This window comes from Hypanus sabinus, chromosome 16 (genome assembly GCF_030144855.1).
Source record: "Hypanus sabinus isolate sHypSab1 chromosome 16, sHypSab1.hap1, whole genome shotgun sequence".
In the NCBI taxonomy this organism is placed as follows: Eukaryota; Metazoa; Chordata; class Chondrichthyes; order Myliobatiformes; family Dasyatidae; genus Hypanus; species Hypanus sabinus.
In genome coordinates, this window is record NC_082721.1 from 24,777,168 (window position 1) to 24,790,121 (window position 12,954).

At 46.9% G+C, this 12,954-nt stretch overlaps 1 protein-coding gene across 4 annotated transcripts in view; it reads right to left on the reverse strand.

Annotated features, from left to right (window-relative positions):
* The window catches only part of comp (cartilage oligomeric matrix protein), a 90,075-nt gene that overhangs the window by 33,585 nt on the left and 43,536 nt on the right, over positions 1-12,954 (reverse strand). For 2 of the 4 annotated variants that reach the window (XM_059991307.1, XM_059991308.1), the window contains exons 3-4: positions 2,381-2,463; positions 11-62 (exon numbers count right to left, since the gene is read on the reverse strand). In XM_059991307.1, coding sequence (XP_059847290.1) covers positions 11-62; positions 2,381-2,463 — 135 coding nt within the window. Of the gene's footprint in view, positions 1-10; positions 63-2,380; positions 2,464-3,553; positions 3,759-4,038; positions 4,532-12,954 lie in introns of those variants that run through there. The other 2 variants (XM_059991309.1, XM_059991310.1) reach the window with 2 other exon arrangements.

Below are 12,954 nucleotides of genomic sequence, written 5' to 3' on the forward strand. Positions count from 1 at the left end.
GTTTACTCACCACAGAGATCACATTCAGCCAAGGTGTTCTTCAGAAAGATTATCTGTTTTACCTGTGAGATAGTGCAGTAATATCAGAGAAATGGACAAAAAAGGATTATGTACCTGTAAAAGGGGCAGACAGTCAGGGTGGACAGCCCTACTGAAGACCCAGTGCCTGGACCCAAGCATGATAGCCTCGTTAGACCCAGGAGTAACAGCAAAGTTCAGCAACTAGTCCACCCTCCGCAGTCCACCCCTCCACAGCCCACCCCACCCTCCACAGTCCACCCCACCCTCCACAACCCACACCACACTCCACAACCCACACCACCCTCCACAGTCCACACCACCCTCCACAACCCACCCCACCCTCCACAGACCTCCCTACCCTCCACAGCCCACCTCACCCTCCACAGCCCTCCCTACCTCCACAGTCTATCTAACCCTCCACAGCCAACCTCACCCTCCGCTGCCCGCCTCACTCCCGGCTGCCCGTGGATCAGGAGCATGTGGCTGAAGTGCATTCAGAACCTTCAGAGCAGCCCCCCCCCCCCCCGATCAAAATCAGCTGAAAAACCTCCACCTCGAAACTAAAAACACAATGCTGAAAATACTGTACTCAGCGTGCCAGGCCACATCTGTGAGGAAAGAAAGTGAGCTGACGTTTCCTGCCAAAGACAATGGGAACTCTTCTCTTCCTGCAGATGCAGCTTGACCTGTTGAGTATTTCCAGCATTCTCTTCCACTCAGAAATGTTAAAGTATGGATTGCAGCCTCAACACATGCTCATCAAGGCTCTGAGTCTGTGAACTAGCTCAAAATTATATTGCATGTGACAGCTCCGTTCAACACTCTGAAAATCTGGTCCAATGTAAAAGGGAAGGCAGCTCTGGCAGAACAGACAGTGTGACTGGGCCTCTAATGACTGCAAGAAGATGAAGCAGGTGTGAGGGCAACCTGCCCAGGGAGCTCCTCTCTGCTGTGTGGAGATTTCCAGGAGAGGGCTCAAGTTGTGAGGAGCGGACTCCAAAGGAGGGGTTCAGGAGGACTAATTCCTGTTGGGTAACTATCTGCTCAGTTGATATTCCATCACACACTTTGGGGTAATGGGGCTCTGAAACTATGAAACTGGGACTATGAGCTTGGGTATCCAGCAACTCTGTCCTCTGGTTCAGCCCTGCATCAGGTCACCCTGGCATACCGAGTATCCTCTTCACCAGTGTGGGATCTAGTGGTGATCTCATCCCTGACTCTGAACAGATTCCCAGTAACAGACCAGCAATCCCCCCTCGGAGAGGTGCACCCAGCATTCGCTAAGGACATCTTCATGTCATTTTGAAGGCAGTGCCCCTACGGAAAGTGTACTCCTCTCTTGTAGGGAATCAACCCGTCACTTACTTACCAGAAGTCCAGAACATTTCTCCTATTTGATCCTCAGAAGAGTGGAGCAGAAAGGTCTTACTGAACTCATCTACCCTTCATAAGTCACTGGGTTCCTCAACCATGAGCAAGAGGTCATTTGACCTCCAAGTATGGTCCATTGAGAGCCAAATCCAGCACCATCCTCGTCTGACAGCAAAGGATTGCTTCCAAGCAGAAATTATCCAATGGTCCAGACATGAGGGCATTTCTACCTTCTTAAAGGTAGAGTGTACTCAAGGACTATTAATTTTAGCTAGACACCCAGCGTACAGAAATCAGTTCTGGGCTCAAAGGTCTGGGCTGTGTAAAACACCCACGGAGTCCTATAGAGGAATTTATTTTACCCTATCAGACACTTTCAGCCCTCTGAAAATGGCGCACCAGGTTCCAGATGTGATGGGTTTCAGTGGGAATAGACCTGCATTTCCAAAACTCAAGATATAGAACCTTCTTCACCCAGCTGACCCGGGAGAGGCAATTGAGAGGGGAGGGATGTTTCCTTACGCAAAGGGTAGAACCCTCCCTGTTGAGTCCGGCAGCCCCATCCCAACAATGTAACACGCCTTGCTTTCCCCAGCTGTCTTCCTATCCGGAGTTTGCACTCTGTACCACAACGATCGTGAAAAGTTCTTCCTTGGGAAGCAATTCCCCCTTCCTCCTTCACAGCAGTGTGTTGGAGTACCAGCTTCCAACACTCTCCACGGATTGCATTCAGGTTTCTCCCATCTCCTGGTTGCCGCGTCTCATTCTTAAAACGTATGATTGACTCTGTTAGCTAGTCAGGCTCCACAGTCTCAACATTATTTCCCAGCAATAATAGTTATTAATCGCAAGGTTTAAAAAAGACCCACGTTACTGATCGGTGGTGGGGGGGTGGGGGGTCACGGAAATCGTTAGAGTCATGTAAGGGTTAAAGCCTGGGGACATAGGAACACGGCAGTACTGGGGTACAGAATGGGTTCTTTACCTGTTGTTTAAGGAGATCTTTAATCTCGGCCAGCTCCTGGTTTGTTAGTATCATCTGAGAAAGCACCTGATGATTGAAATTGCCTAAAGAAAGGGAATAAGGACAAACGCAGCATTGATTCTATCACCAGTACCAACGACTCTATGTTAAACCAGCCCTGTCACAATATAATCGGCTTGAAGAGTGCATAAGGCTACGACAGCGCCGGTGACCCGCATTCGATCTCCACCGTTGTCTGTAAGGAGTTTTTGTACGATCTTCCCGTGCCCGTGTGAGTTTCCACCGGGTGCTTCGGTTCCTTCCCACGTTCCTAGAGCTACAGGTCCGCAGGTTATTTGGACACATGGGAATAACTGGGTGGCGTGGGGGCTGTGGGCTGGAAGGGCCCGTCACCGCGTTGTACCTTTGAATTAATCTCTCCTCCCCACCTCTTTGCTTCACAGGTTGCATCGTTACTGATATTAATTCTACTCCCTACATCGTTACACATTCTCCAGCGTCGTTTGTTATGGTTGTATTCTTACTGTTAATAATCGAATCCACGTTCACACCGAGATTTACCGACAGGGGAGTTTCCAGTACGTTGGCACGTTGTTTCTTTTTAACGTGATACCTGACCGCGAGCCACGCGGTGCCAGAACAGGGAGCAGCAGATGAGGTGAGGGCCAGGTCTGAGTGGCGGGTTAAAGATGCGAAGAATCCGGGAGTGAACAGGGCGAGGGAGGGTCGCATCCGGCGGCGAGAGAGCTGGGACTGAAGCAGAGATGGATCGGGAGTGAGTTTGCTGGAGGCGGCAAAGGAGATCCGGGAGGGGCACCTGAAACTGGAGGAACGGACCTACAACTATGAAAGTTATTGACTTTGTGGACGCGGGTCATTTATGTGATAGACTGAGTATGTTGGAGGCTAACGGACCTGCGTCTTCACATCGAGGAAAACACAGTGTAACAGCAAGTATTTCGGAAGTTATTCTCTCAGTGCTCCAGAAAACGTGTCATCTGATGAAGTAAAAAGTTTTGTGGGATTCTGCGTACGGTGAGAATGAGTGGCCGAGGATTCGGTGGACTCCGCCGTTTGCCCTTTGATATGTTGGGCTGAGGACGGATTCGATGCTCTATAGCGAGCCGGAGGAGCTCCGCACAGACGGAAGAAAACGAACGAAAGGTATCTTACCTCCGCTGCGCTGACAGGAGCTGATCCCAAAGCAGAACTGCAGACTGACAGTCAGTAAGAACGTACTGAGACTCATTTTGCTTCCGAGGGTTGTTGGGTTAAGCTCTCGCACTCTGCCCCGGGTCAATTGGAGACGCACTCGTTCGTGCTCTCAACCTTTGCCTCAAGTGTTTGCTTTCCCTTACCGCCGGCGTTATAAATGCATCTGGAATGACATCATGTGTTGGCATTCCGGCCAGAATACCTGTCTCAAACGAAAAACAAAGTCGGCTGGGACAATGACCCCCCCCCCTCATTTTCTGACCCATTTCCTCCATTAAAGACGCACTCTTTGCTCGGAATGCGCTCCCGAACATTAACGCGTTCCATTTCTTACATTCTCTGAAATATTAAATACCTCGCACCGTTGTCCGTTCACTTTAAATAAACCAAGTCTGCAGTTCAACGCCACCCTTGTGTCTCTCCCTATCTTCGCTATGTCTCACCTCTCTGTATCCGTCGCTGTCCACAGCCTTCGTCCGCCGTCCTTTTCACAGGCTTAACGCTGTCAACACGGCACCTTCACGATCTGTACCCATCAAGAGTCCAAGGCCAACTCCGCGGTTCGTGCTTTCTACTTCTGCGTGGAACTGAGTTGCTGAGAACCGGACTAGTCGGTCAGTGCCTAGGTGTCAGCGGAAGCTTCGCGATACAAGTTGCCCGCCAGACAAATTAAATCCCTGGTAAAGCCAGCAGTTATTGCTCACCCATAACTGCCCATGAGACGATAGTCTTCAACTGCTCACTGAGTGAAGTCATGCTCACAGATGTGTTTGATCGGGATTCCAGGGATTTGGACCTCATAACGGTGCATGAACAACAATATGCACTCGGTGACCTCTTCATTAGGTATTGGGTAGCGGGGTGGAGATACGTCTCTACCAAAAGAGGTGTAAGGCGCTTCTACCCTCCCCTAGCCTGCAGGTCACCCTTGGGCAAGGTGAGGAGGTGCTTAGCTCTCCCCCCCCCCCCCCCACGGGAGCAAGAGGTGGATGGTCATATGAGTTGCTGGTGCATATCACAAGCACCATTGACACCAGGCAGACAATCTCTGAAGAGTATTGATAATGGATGGGATCACCCGTCTTGTAAAGACACTGCCCAGAAGAAGGGAATGGCAAACCACCTCTGCAGAAAAATTTGCCAAGAACGATCACGGTCATGGATTGCACACGTCAATACAACAGCTGACTGTACGTTAGTGGGTTTCTGCTGCTGTAGCCCATGTGTTGTGTGTTCAGAGATGCTCTTCTGCACACCACTGTTGTAACACGTGGTTATTTGAGTTACTGTTCCCTTCCTGTCAGCTTGAACCAGTCTGACCATTGTCCTCTGACCTCTCTCATTAACAAAAAAATTTCACCCACAGAAGTGCCGCTCACTGGGTATTCTTTTTTGTTGTTTTTTGCATCATTCTCTGTAAACTCTAGAGGCAGCAGTGCATGAAAATCCCGGGAGATCAGCAGTTTCTGAGATACTCAAACCACCCCGTCTGGCACCAACAATCATTCCACCGTCAAAGTCACTTAGATCACATTTCTTCCCCCAGTCAGATGTTTGGTCTAAACAGCAACTGAACCTCTTGACTATGTCTGCATGCTTTTATGCATTGAGTTGCCCCCACATGATCGGCTGATTAATATTTGCATTAATGAGTGGGTGTACATGCTCACGTAATAAATTGGCCACTGAGTGTATTTCCAAGTTCTGATGACTGGGGTGGAGAAACAAAGAGATGTTCACGTGCATCTGCTCCACCTGCCCTTACAGGTGTGGATGCCATGAATTTGCAAGATGCTGGTGAAGGAACTTCAGCTGGTTGGTGGGGTGCAGTTCGTATTGCAGGCACCATGCATTACTGGGTGGGTTGCACTTTATGCTGGATAGTGCTCAGTATCTTGAATCTTGTTAGAGCTGCATTCCAGGCAAGCGAAGATTACATCGTCACCCTCCTGGCCTATGCCCTGTAGACAGGAAGAGTTTGGGAATCAAAGATGAGGCAGTCGCTGTAGGATGTCCAGCCTCTGGTCTGCTTCAGTGGGCATGGCTTTCAAAAGATCATTCCCCCAGAATGTGGGTGGAACTGACTCAGTAGCAGTAAAGCCATTGAATAGCAAGGAGAAGTGGGCAAGAGCCCGACTGAAGTTGATTACCTGGCACTCGTGTGAATTTTACTTGCCACTCATTCACACCAGGTCTTTCCTCAGGGAGACACTGACTGCATCATCATCTGAGGAGTTGATGATTGAAGTGAAGAGCCAATAGAAGCAGCAGGAGACTAAAGAACATTGAAGGCGAAGCAAATGAAGAGGAAGGTTTCAGAACAATGACAGTGTATGAGGCACTTGACAAACCAGCATAGATTACTGAGGGAAGCATAATAATGGACTGAGGTGACCTGGGAGGGGAGGGAGTAGTAGGAGTGAGACTATAGGTGACATAAAGGGATTGTGGGAAAGGAGAAGATCAGAGGGAATGTTGAAGGTGAGGATAATGAATAGGGGAAGGCAAAGGGAGAGAAGAATAGGCAATGTAGGTGAGCAGTCCTGCTTAGTGTTGGTACTACAGGAGAAAGTGAGGGGGAGTGATGTGGGGTGGTCATCATGTTTAATGGATGCATTTGCAGCAGGTATATTGATGAGGCTGAGGGTCTGTAGGCTCAGGACTTGACCAAACCAGTGAATGATGGTTCTACCAAACCACTCTTGGTGATGGATACTGAGATCCCACATTGGAGTACATTCTATTTCCTTTACCGCTCAGAGTTGCTTCCAAGTTCATCACTGTTCACTGATTCATCAGCAGAGGCAGGGCAAGAGGTGGTAATTATTCAGAAGTTACTTTGCCCACATATAACGTGTGACTCTGAACCACATGGGATCCTGAGTCAATATTGACAGCTCCCAAGCTCCTCTGGAGGGTCTAACCCACTGGCAGGTGTAGATCATGTCAAGACCTACACCATATCAGAAGCCTCGGCACTGAAAATAAAGTCAACAATAGTGAAGGGATTAAATTCAGGAAAGGAGGGAGAAGAACTAGAGGAAGATTGATATTTTGGTAGCAGGGATGTACAAGGAGGGAATCCCACACCTTGGGAGCCAGTCTAAGTCAACAGGCGCATGAGGAGAGCTTTGGATAATATCAGTTTTCTGAAGCATAGAACAGTCTAGATATTTGGAGAGGAAAAGATTCAAGAAATGGCAGTACCTTGCAAGGTCAGGATTGATTTCTGAGTCAAATTCAAAACAGTCAAGGTCACAGATGTTGGTTAGATAACACTCAACCATGAGGTTTCGATCAGTGATGAGTGCGGAGCTGTGGTGAAAACACGAGACACAAGCCATAAACAGAGGAAATGGAGCTTGAGATAAGATCAGATGGTTAGGTCCCAGCTCAGTGAAGAAGGCAACTGTTTGCCAGGGAGATGGGCAATGCCAGCTCCAGGTGGAATGCAAGTCAGTGTAGATGAAGGTGCAATTTATGGAAGAAAAGACAAGAGAGCATACAGTCAAGAAACTGACAAGTGATGATAAGACGGGATAGAATGTTGGTAGACGACAAAAGGAGGGAAGTGAGAGTAGGAGCATGTCTGGGTAATTTAACAGGTCTGGGTGGAGTGAGCAGAAAAGGTATAGGGGAGGCATGAATAGAGGGAGTCTACCTGGATGGCATAAGGATATAAAACCTAAGAAACAGCAGCAGGAGTTGATCATACAGCTCCTCCAGGCTGTTCTAAATTGAATACGATCCTGGTCATCGGATCTTGGCCTCAGCACCACTTTCTTGCCTGTTCCCCACAACCCTTGGCTCCCCAGTAGTCCAAAACTTTGGCTTTGGACACATTTAATAAGTCAGCCCCTGCGATTCACTGAGACAGAGAAATCCTCAGAGGTATAAAACAAAATTAGACTATAAGAAATAGGAGCAGAATTTAGGCCATTCAGCCCATTGGGTCTGTTCTGCCATTCCATCATGGCTGGTTTACATCCCTCTCAACCCCCGGTCTCCTGTCTTCTCCCCGTAACCTTTGATGCCCTGAGAAATCAAGAAACTATCAACATACACATTAAATATCCCCAATGACGTGACCTGCACAGCTATATGCGGCAGCAAATTCCACAGATTTACCACCTTCTGGCTAAGGAAGTTTTTCTTCATCTAAATGGATATCCCTCCATTCTGAGGTTGTACCCTCTGGTCCTAGACTCCCCCCACTGTAAGAAACATCCTCTCCACATCCACCTATCTAGGCCTTTCAATATTTGATAGGTTTCAATGAGATTTCCACTCATTTTTCTACACTCCAGTGAGTACAGGCCTGGAGCCATCACTCCTAATATGTTAACCTTTTCATTTTTGGAATCATTCTCATGAACCTCCTCTGGACCTTTACCAGCACATCTTTTCTTAGACAAGGGACCCAAAACTGCTCACAATAATCCAAGCGTGGTCCAACCAATGCCTCATAAAGCCTCAGCATTACATCCTTACTTTTGTATTCTAGTCCTCTTGAAATGAATGCTAACATTGTATTTGCCTTCCTTACTACCTACATCTATTCTTTCTAGGCCTTTCAATGTTCAAAAGGTTTCAATGAGATCTCCCCTCATCCTTAATAATTTTAGTGAGTACAGATCCAGAGCCATCAAAAGTTCCTTGTATAATAACCCTTTCATTCCCAGAATCATCCTTGCAAATCTCCTCTGTGCCTTCTCCAATGGTAGCACATCTTTTCTTCGATGAGGAGCCCAAAACTATTCACAATACTCAAGGTGAGGCTTCACCAGTGCCTTATAAAGCCTCAGTATCACATCCCTGCTCTTGTATTCAAGATCTCTTGAAATGAATGTTAACATTGCATTTGCCTTCCTCACCACCAACTCAACCTGCAAGTTAACCTTTAGGGTGTTCTGCACAAGGACTCCCAAGTCCCTTTGCATCACAGATTTTTGGATTTTCTTCCCATTTAGAAAATAGACTGCACATTTATTACTTCTATCACAGAGCATGACCATGCATTTTCCAACATTGTATTTCATTTGTCACTTTTGTGCTCATAGTCCTAACCTGTCTAAGTCCTTCTGCAGCCTACCTGCTTCCTCAACACTACCTGCCCCTCCACCAATCTTCATATTATCTGCAAACCTGGCAACAAAGCTATCTATTCCATCATCTAAATCATTTATACACCACATTAAAAGAAGTGGTTCCAACACCGACCCCTGCGGAACACCACTAGTCACTGGCAGCCAACCAGCCAAGGATCCTTTTATTCCCACTCGCTGCCTCCTACCAATCAGCCAATGCTCTAACCATGTTAGTAACCTCCCTGCAATTCCATGGGCTCTTAACTTAGTAAGCAGCCTCATGGGTGCCACCTTGTCAAAAGCCTGCTGAAAATCCAAATATACAACATCCACTGCATCTCCTTTATCTATCCTACATGTAATCTCCTCAAAGAATTCCAACAGGTTCATCAGGCAGGATTTCCCTTAAGAAAACCATGCTGGTTTTGTCCTATCTTGTCCTGTGCCACCAAGTACTTCATAACCTCATCCTTAATAATTGATTCCAACATCTTCCCAACCACTGAGATCAGGCTAACTGGTCTATAATTTCCTTTCTGCTGCCTCCCTCCTTTCTTAAAGAGTGAAGTGACATTTGCAATTTTCCAGGTCTCTGGCACCATGCCAAAGTCCAATAATTTTTGAAAGATCATTATTAATACCTCCACAATCTCTAACTTCATATTTCACCTTCCTTCCTTCCTTATTGTTTTTGTATTTGCCTTCTGTTGGTTTTTAAACGCTTCCCAATCCCTAACTTCCCACTAATTTTTGCTATATTATTTCTCCTTTCTTTTGTATTTATGCTGTCTTTGACTTCCCTCGTCAGCCGCAGGTGCCTCATGCTTCCCTTAGAATATTTCTTCATCTGTGGATGTATCCATCCTGCACCTTCTGAATTGCTCCCAGAAACTCAAGCCATTGCTGTTCTGCCATTATCCCTGCTGGTGCTCCCTTCCAATCAACTTTGATCCATTCCTCTCTCAAGCTTCTGTAAATCCCTTTACTCCACTGTAATACTGATACATCTGATTTTAGCTTCTCCTTCTCAAACTGCAGAGTGAATTCCATTATATTATGATCGCTGACTCCATTACCTGAAGCTCCCTAATCAAATCTGGTTCATTACATAACACCCAATCCAGAAATGGCTTTCCCCTGGTGGGCTCAACCACAAGCTGCTCTAGAAAGCCATCTTGTAGGTATTCTACAAATTCCATCTCTTTGGATCCAGCAACAGCTGAACTTTCCCAATCTACCTGCATATTGAAATCCCTCATGATTATCACATGGTCCTTTGACATGCCTCTTCTATCTCCTGTTGTAATTTGTAGCCCACATCCTGGCTACTGTTCGGAGGCCTGTATATAACTCCCATCAGGGTCTCTTTACCTTTGCAGTTTCTTAGCTCTGCCTTCAAGGATTCTTCATTTTCTGATCCTATGTCACCTCTTTCTAAGGATTTGATTTCTTCTTTTACCAGTAGATCCACCCCCCTCTGCCTAACTGCCTATCCTTTCAATAGAATGTGTATCTTTGGATGTGAAAACTTTGAGCCATGATTCAGCGATGCCCACATCATTGTACCTGTCAATTTCTAGCTGTGCTACAAGATCATCTACCTTATTCCGTATACTGTGTGCATTCAAATAAACCACCTTCAGTCCTGTATTTATCACTCTTTTTGATTTTGGTCCCCTGTTACACTTTAAATCATCCCACCGACTGCAATTTTATCCATTATCCGCCTGTCCTTCCTCACAGTCTTACTATACACTGCATGGACTTCTACAACAAATGCCCCATCCTCAGCCCTAGCACCCTGGTTCCCATTCCCCTGCCAAACTAATTTAAACCCTTCCCAACAGCTCTAGCAAAGCTGTCCACAAGGATACTTTTTGTACAGGTCATACCTTCCCCAGACAAGATCCCAATGATCCAGAAATGTGAAACCCTGCCCCCGCACCAATTCTTCAGCCACACATTCATCGGCCAAATCATCCTATTCTTCTTACCGCCACACAGGCAGCAATCTAGAGATTATTACCCTGGAGCTCCTGCTATTTCAGCTTTCTACCTGACTCCCTCTATTCCTTCTTCAGGACCTCCTCCATTTTCCTACCTGTGACGTTGGTACAAATATGTTCACTCTCCCCTTTAGAATACTGTAGAACTGTCGAGTGTCCCTGCCCTGGCACCTGGGAGCAACATACCATCTGGGTATCTCTTCATATCCACAGATTCTGCTGTCTGCTCCTCTGTTTATGGAATCCTCTTTCTCTCCCCCTTCCCTTCAGAGCCACGAAGCCAGACTCAGTGGTTGAGATCATGTCACTGCAGCTTCCCCCACCCTCCATCAGTATCCAGTGTGGTATCCTTATTATTGAGGGGGATGGCCACTTGGGTACTCTGCACTCGCTACCTATCCCTCTGCTGACAGTCACCGGGTAACTGTCTCCTGCACCTTAGGGGTCACTACCTCCCTGTAGCTCCTATCTATCACCACCTCAGTTTCCCGTATGAGCTAAAGGACTTCCAGCTGCAGCTCCAACTTCTTTACATGGTCTCTGAGAGTTGCAGCTCAGTGCACTTCATGCAGCTGTAGTTATCAAGGAGAATGGAGGTCTTCAAAGTCCCCACATCTCACCCAAGAGCCTATCACTAACTCTGGACCCATCCTCAGCTCTCTAGCTATGTAATAATAGAAAAAGAAACTTAACCAGAAACTTACTTAGAACCTCTGCCTGTGCTTGTGAGCCAAAGCCTGACCACTCTAACACTGTTCACTCAAACACTGGCCACTCCGCTTACACCTCGCTTGTTTTGATTGGTTGCCACCGAGTGCCTAATAGATTGTTATGATTTCAACCTGCAAAGTTTTCAAACTGCACACTCCTTTACCAATGAACGACCCCTGGTCCTGACTGCAGCCCACCGAAGATGTCCTTCTTCCTCCCCTCAGCCTTAAGTGGACAATCGCAACATTCTAAAATTAGGCCCCAGCATTCTAGATTCCTCTACAAGGGGCATTTTTTGGAGGACTTCTTGGAATCATATACGAGGAGAGGTTGATAAGTTTGTGGCCTAAGGTAGAAGGAGATGAGTTATACAGCTCTCGTTACATGCACATGCAGGTCAACTCTTTGAGTGATTATGCAGAAATTTTGAATATAATAACTATCTCTTTTTATCTTAGGCCAAAAACTTATCAATCACCCCTAATGAGTTATTAACTTCAAACTTTCTGCATAATCACTCAAAGAGTTGAACTGCATGTACATGTAACGAGGGCTGTATAACTCATCTCCTTCTACCTTAGGCCACAAACTTATCAATCACTCATCTGTTGACATTTTCTGGAGGTCCAAGATCCGTATGCTCCACGACCACTGGACTAAATGCGTAAATGTAGGAGGGGACTTTATTGAAAAATAAATGTACTAGGTCTTCCAAAATTGACGCCTTCTACCTTGGGCCACGAACTTATCAATCACCCCTCGTATTTCATCATGAGAGATGGCAAGACTGCACTTTAAACCATCAATCCCAATGAGGTATCAGCAGCTGTGTGTCCTTGTGATATAAAGGAGATGCGTTGAAGGTGCAGTGGGCTGAAGGGATAAAATGAACCAGGTGTTAAAGGTAGAAGGAAGGTCTGGGGTTTGGTTACAGCAGGAATGGGAAGTGGGGAACACAAAATGATGCGCTGATGTGAGCTGGAGGGGAAGATTGATAAGCAATGATGGAGAGGAATGGAGATTACTGTCTGTAGCACTTTGATCAGAGGGTGAGGATGCTGAAAGGATCTGAGAAGCGAAGGTGACTCAAGTGCTTCCAGTGCATCTGCAAAACCTTTCTGAAACCTAGTCTGCTCCGGTCGGTGCCAGAGATTCCTAAGCGTTTAGCTGGGAGTTTGGCTGCTGCTGCCCAGTGCCTCTTGGCCACCGTCTCAATCAGTTAATGAAGTTTCCAGACATTTGAGGAATTTTCTGGAAGAAGTTTGCAGCAAATGCTGAAGGACCCAGAGTGGCCACGTCGTGTGGGCTTTATATCTGTGACGTGCCCAGGGGACGGATAATTCCCAGTGCAGGAAGAGCCAGAAATTCCGCATCCGTTCTGCCAGCGGCAGGGCCATGATGAAAACAGTAGGCAGTCAATTCTGTCAAATAAACACACCACTCTGAGCAACCAAAGGCCAGTTCAGTTAACCCCATGAGGTGCTAGAAGCCAGGGTGGGACTGAAGGTGGGGGGAGGACAAGGTGTTGTCAAGGATCGGGGAGAGTTTTTGTTGT